At 28.9% G+C, this 6,415-nt stretch overlaps 2 protein-coding genes across 2 annotated transcripts in view; both read left to right on the top strand.

The window, feature by feature from the left end:
- Positions 1 to 2,176: 2,176 nt before the first annotated feature.
- LOC108570219 (mannosyl-oligosaccharide glucosidase GCS1) lies at positions 2,177 to 4,767 on the top strand. The gene is made up of 3 exons (XM_017932040.1): positions 2,177 to 2,403; positions 2,475 to 2,665; positions 2,739 to 4,767. Exons 1-3 carry the CDS (start codon positions 2,233 to 2,235, stop codon positions 4,765 to 4,767), a joined length of 2,391 nt encoding a protein of 796 aa, XP_017787529.1. The 5' UTR covers positions 2,177 to 2,232.
- An 850-nt stretch (positions 4,768 to 5,617) lies between these two features.
- LOC108580206 (actin-related protein 1) overlaps positions 5,618 to 6,415 on the top strand; it is a 2,476-nt gene continuing 1,678 nt past the window's right edge. Inside the window, exons 1-3 of the mRNA XM_017943916.1 lie at positions 5,618 to 5,732; positions 6,051 to 6,115; positions 6,367 to 6,404. Of these exons, the coding sequence (XP_017799405.1) occupies positions 5,694 to 5,732; positions 6,051 to 6,115; positions 6,367 to 6,404 (142 nt within the window). The 5' untranslated portion in view covers positions 5,618 to 5,693. The remainder of the gene's footprint in view (positions 5,733 to 6,050; positions 6,116 to 6,366; positions 6,405 to 6,415) is intronic.

Genomic DNA, 6,415 nt, shown 5'->3' with positions numbered 1-6,415 from the left:
GTAAATTAGTGAAATGTTACACAATTGATATTCAGGGTGAATCACATATGCTACTGTAGTATGTATTATCGTTATAACATTATTTATAAAAGAAGGTAACATATAGTGAGGATTATAAAAAAGTTGTAGACTAGTACTTGGTATTGTACTTTATGCTACTGAAATTCCTATGTACATACAAATGTTTTTAATTTTTATATTATGGTTTATTTAAATATTGACATATCCTTAGTTATTTTTCTGTATTATAATTTTATATGAGAAAAGGCCAACTCATATACATATATATTACAGTATATAACTTTTACATGAAACAACGATATTTATGGTCCTACTTTATTAATATTAGTTAATTTTGTTGTATGTATACCTTTCAATTTCAACCACTGTCTGTGTAAACAACAAATCATACCTTTGAACATATATTATTTGAAGAAAGTGACTCATTATCAAAAGAGAGTATTATATATGAAATGATGTAAAATTTATTAAGTAAGCTCCACCTATTACATTTTTAAATTCATTGCAGTTAATGTGTGCTATTGGCTGTGAACATATTTTACTAGATATCTGTTATGAACTAAGAAAAAATAATTATTCACAGTTTTACACTCAGTTATATGTTTAAGAAAAATATTTTGTTGTTTAGTCTTAATATTCAAAGAAATCTATACATTGCTGATATTGTATATATACAATTGTTTTAAAAACATTTTTAAAAAGAAATATATATATATAAGATATTTAAGGTATTAGAGATAAACAAAGTAAAATACACGCATTTTAACGTACGTATAAAACACTCGCTAAACCCAATATTAAATTCTCTCAATCATGATACATTCTATTACCAAAATGACCATTTTACACATACTGTACTTGTTTAAAATTCAGATGGAAATTAAACTTAAAAATAAAGATATATAATAAGAAAAGAAATATATGTACAAAAAAATTATTATAAAAAATTGTGATTAATTATATCACATAAAATTAATAATAAATATTTCCATTTGAAAATTTAAACAATGTACTAATATGGTATCATACTAATCAAAGATACAATATTTATGAGAATATAAACAATATAATTGTAAGCTCTTCCCCAGTATGATTATCGTATGATAGTCATTGCTTTATTTGTAACATATGCAACTATTGGATAAATAAAAATAAAAATGTTAAACAAATTTATTTTATTCATGTTATAATTTTATGATAGATTAAAATATCTTCTTTTATATTTTACTTCCTTTTTTTGAATAAATACAATTATATTAACTAAGAAATATAAATCATTGATAGTTTACAATATTTTTAAATTATCCAAACAGCATTATTTTTCCTTGATACGTGCTGCGTAGTTTTATCTTCTACTGATAAAATCAGTAAAAGCAAGTGATGTAACTTATGTATGAGTAATGTAACTGATTTGTTTGCACAATTTGTTTAATATTAAAATCTTTATTATATTTCAATTTTTATTTAATCTGCAATAAAGCAATCGTCAAATATAACCTATGAGAAAGGAAATACAATAGTGTTCGGATATATGACCACCGCTCGAGACCGCGCCTGGCCATATATCCGGAGAGGTAAATTTTTTGAAAATTGGCCGATGTTAACTGACTCTGGCTCACTCTGTCGTATATTAGTAAGAGTGAAAAGTTGGCAGTGCGAGTGAGACAGAATAGGTAGAGTGTAATAATACTGTTGAGTTAGGTCATTTCTTACTCCTAATAATTATTTCTTTAATTTAGTTCCTATTAAAAAATTATCGGAAGAATGCAATTGTAAGGAAATTCAATCAATTAGCAACCAAGCTTGGGTATATTATTATTTTTCCTATTTTTATTATTATTATTATTAAACCTTCCACTTTCTCAATTACTTTTTGGCCATATATCTGGACACTACTACATATATTAATCGTTTAGCTTAAAACTAATACAAAAGTTAATACAAATATAGTCATGTTTGGTATCATTTTAACCAAACGAATCTCAATAATCCGACTAAGGCTATCTCGTAACAATATAACACAAAATATAAAAATTTATATTTTTCTTATTCCGGTAATTCATTATCAGTTGAGATAACGTCGAGGCCTGTCTCGAGCCTGCAGTTTTAGAAATTGGTGGGGATGTCTTGCGGTCATATATGCGGACAAATTCGTGGCCATATATCCGGACACTACTGTAATACTTACGATTATATTTTAGGATAAATAAAATGGCAAAAAATAAAACCCAAGATAAATTTGCAAAAAATAAAAATAAAAGTACCAATTCTAAAAAAGAAGGTATATTTAACATGTATATTTTATGCATTGCTATTGCTATTTGGTGTAGTTATAAAGGATATCTAGAAACAAGGGTAAATACACCATATAATGTAAAAAAGGTAGGTACTACATATTTATAGTTATCACTTTGAATTCAATAATAGAATGATTATTTTTTGTTTAAAAATAGCTAGTAACAGCTTCTGGATTGGATATTCCAGACAGATATTGGGGTACTTATCGATCAGGAGTTTATTTTGGACTAAAAACTCGAGATCCACATTCCTTAGTAACGGGATTAATGTGGTATTTTCCACATTTGTTACGTCAAGATGGTAGTGGCCTTAGACATTGGTGTGAGCAAAGTGATAGAATAGAGAGGTAAATGAATTTTACTTTATTCAATATGTATTATCAAATTTATGTAAATATTCATGGTCCAATATCAATTTAGATATGGATGGTTAGAGCATGATGGAAGAACTTTTGGTGTTCAAGAAATAGTAGATAGTCCAGCCATTTTAACTACAACATTTGTTAAAATTCCTGGTGGTAAACATGGTGGGGATTGGACAGCAAAAATTGCTGTAACTTCCAAAAATCAAGTACCAAGTTGGGAAAAAATTTCATTACTTTTTTATACTGCTATTGAAGAAAGCACTAAAGGATGGATTAAATATAATTATGGTGATGGAACACAGCCAGTAGGTGTAGAAGGGAATACCGAAGGTTTAGGTTCATTTAATATAAATTTGAAAGTAATACAGGGAATTGTAACAGAGCAGTCTTTCTTAGCAACAGTTGCTCCTGGCTTAAATGTTTTGAAAGAAACTGTTCTTCAAAATCTTAGAAAAGTAAACAAGAATATAGTTTTAGCAGGTGAACAACTACCATTATCACCAGATGGAAAAAAGAAAGATGCAAATTTTATTGTAACACAGATAACTGCAAGATTTCCTTTTGAAATTGAAGTAAGTTATGAATCAGGTAGTTTTATCAATTTTGGTGACAAACTAACTGGCCAAAATTATGACCTCACTCTTGAAAAACACCGAAAATTGTTTGACAAAAAGTTTGAAGAAGTGTTTAAATTAAGATCAAAAGCTTACTCAGAAGAAGAAATTAAATTTGCAAAAATGGCTCTATCAAATATGATAGGCTCCATAGGTTACTTTTATGGAAGTTCACAAGTACAAAGCCAATATACTAAAGGACCTGTGCCTTATTGGAAAGCACCTTTGTATACTGCTGTACCTAGTAGAAGCTTTTTCCCACGAGGGTTTCTGTGGGATGAAGGTTTTCATGGTTTACTTATAGCAGCTTGGGATTTAGAAATTGAACTAGATATCATAAATCACTGGTTTGATTTAATGAATGTTGAAGGTTGGATTCCAAGAGAAATGATTTTGGGTCAAGAAGCTTTGGCAAAAGTTCCAGAAGAATTTGTGACCCAAGTAAATACAAACGCAAACCCACCTACATTTTTCTTAACATTGCATTTCATACTTAAGCATAAACAGAAAGAACTATTAGAGAAACATTTTCATTTTCTTGATAATCTATACCCTCGTCTTCAGGCATGGTTTAATTGGTATAATACTACACAAACTGGAGATATACCAAGCACATACAGATGGCGAGGTAGAAATGGAACAACCAATAGAGAATTAAATCCAAAAACGCTCACATCTGGATTAGATGATTATCCTAGAGCTTCTCATCCAAATGTTGACGAACGGCATGTTGATTTACGATGCTGGATTGCATTTGCTGCTGATGTTATGTATCAAATTAGTGAAATTTTAAGCCAGTCTAATAGTAAATATCAAGAAACGTATCAGTATTTATCCGATAATGATTTATTAAATAAATTGCACTGGTCACCGAGTACACAAAGTTATGCTGACTTTGGATTGCATACAGATAAAGTAGAATTGCGGAAATCAACTCCACCTCCAAGATCGCACGTACAGCAGTCGGAAACAATACGAGTTGTCTTAGAAGATCCAACTTTAAGATACATCGATACATCTTTCGGTTATGTTTCATTGTTCCCATTTATTTTACAAATTATCGATCCGAACTCTCCACAATTAGGTAAAGTATTAAAAGATCTAACAAATCCTAATCTATTGTGGACCAAATATGGTTTGCGATCGCTTGCAAAAATATCGCCATTTTATATGAAATACAATACTGAATATGACGCTCCTTACTGGAGAGGAGCTATGTGGATGAATTTAAATTATTTAACAGTGCGAGCGACGCACTATTACTCCAATATCAAAGGTCCATATCAAAATAAAGCGAAAGAAATTTATGGGAATTTAAGGAAAAATTTAATACAAAATGTTATTAAACAATATAAAACATCTGGATATGTATGGGAAAATTATGGAGATGTTCATGGAGAAGGCAAGGGGAGCCATCCATTTACTGGTTGGACATCATTGACTTTACTACTTATGGCAGAAATTTATTAATAGTAGTACTGTAAACAGCTTCTTCTACAAGTATGCTATTTTAATAATGGCAGAATTAGAAGATATTGCTGGTGTTCACTTGAAGTAAACACAGGTGGTGTGAATTTCAGTTGTTAAACATAAGAGTGTGATAATATACATAAATTATCAGAATCACTTACAGAATTAAAAGCTCTTTTATGATAGAATATACAAATTTTACAAACTGATAACCACATAGGACATTCCCCTACACATTCTCCAATCATATAAAATTAATTACATATGTACGAAAGCTATTTTAATAGTGATCTATATTTTTACATTAAATTGCTAATTGCCTACAATATAACGACCTTAAATTAATTGAATAAATATTGAAATACACTTTTTGTTCATATGTAGATTATGCACAACTTTTATATTTCTATTTTAAGTTGTTATAATGTTTTTTGTACAATTATTGTTTTTTAGCATTTAAATGGCGAAATCGTAAGACTAAGCGGAATAATTTCCATGTTATTTCGATTTAAAATAGTTAAACAGATAAAACATTTTAAAATCTTGGCTCTGACTTGTTGAAACAGAAATTATGCTGTAATGTTAAGTCACCTTGAAATAAATGCATTTAAAGTTTTTAAGCATTTTTATTTAATAAACGCTATCAATAAGTATTTCTTTATAATTAATATTTTCATTAAGTAAAATTAATTATGTCTTGTAAATGATAAATAATTGATAAAAAGTACCTTATTTCGATTATTTGGACAAAAATTTGAATGAGCTATTGGTAATCCTGTTTGTAACTAGTAAGAAGAAATAATTTTATTTCGCTTGGCTGTCGATAACTTTCTTCAGACCTCACCAGCGGGTAGGTGTGTGGCTGTAGGGTTACGATTGTGGATTTTCAAAGTTCTTACATAAAATAGTGCGGTTTTTAGATAACTATGGAGACTTTAGTTAATCAACCTGTAGTTATCGACAATGTAAGTGACATATTAAATTTAAAAATCTTCAAATTTTTTCCTTTCTTTATCACGGTCTGTCAAATCGAATCCTACCACAATGTCGGCTCCTAAGCAACGCCAAATTTTCACACTTTCTCTTTAAAATTATGAGCATTATTCATATCATGCAATTTTCCTATTTTCTCTCATATTATTGTTATTATTACTATTTTGTTATAAGAACACGTTATATATTATAAGATTCTAATGATATGTTTGAAATAAAACAGTTTCTTTTGTTTAAAATCGATAATGGTATTTAATAATGATATTACATGTTTATTATATTTTTTTTAGGGTTCTGGTATGGTCAAAGCGGGATTTGCAGGCGATCAGATACCAAAATGCAGATTTCCAAATTAGTAAGTAAATCTTCTGATATCATCTAATTAATATTCTTGACAGTGTTCTGTTTGCTTGGAGGTTACTGACAGGTGGTAAAGCAATCTCAAGAGTTTGGAATTGTTAATTTTTGTATTTTACTTTCCTTTCTTTCTAATTCATTTAGTGTTACTGATTATATAATTTATTGTTTTAATTCTATTTATTTAAAAATAATTTTCATTATTGACAATATAAGTGTCACCTGTACATTAAAGTAATAAATTTGCAGTATTGGCAGACCCAAACATGTACGTGTTATGGCTGGTGCTTTAGAAGGA

The sequence above is a fragment of the Habropoda laboriosa genome, unplaced genomic scaffold (genome assembly GCF_001263275.1).
Source record: "Habropoda laboriosa isolate 0110345459 unplaced genomic scaffold, ASM126327v1 scaffold23, whole genome shotgun sequence".
In the NCBI taxonomy this organism is placed as follows: Eukaryota; Metazoa; Arthropoda; class Insecta; order Hymenoptera; family Apidae; genus Habropoda; species Habropoda laboriosa.
Note: the sequence above shows the minus strand (reverse complement) of the source record. Positions and strands in the feature narration are given on the sequence as shown.

Bases quoted from the DNA above. Each gene is read 5' to 3' on its own strand.
- LOC108570219 (XM_017932040.1), top strand. From the start codon at position 2,233: ATGGCAAAAAATAAAACCCAAGATAAATTTGCAAAAAATAAAAATAAA. The intron at 2,404-2,474 runs GTAGGTACTACA...GTTTAAAAATAG, and splicing joins CACCATATAATGTAAAAAAG to CTAGTAACAGCTTCTGGATT. The intron at 2,666-2,738 runs GTAAATGAATTT...ATATCAATTTAG, and splicing joins CAAAGTGATAGAATAGAGAG to ATATGGATGGTTAGAGCATG.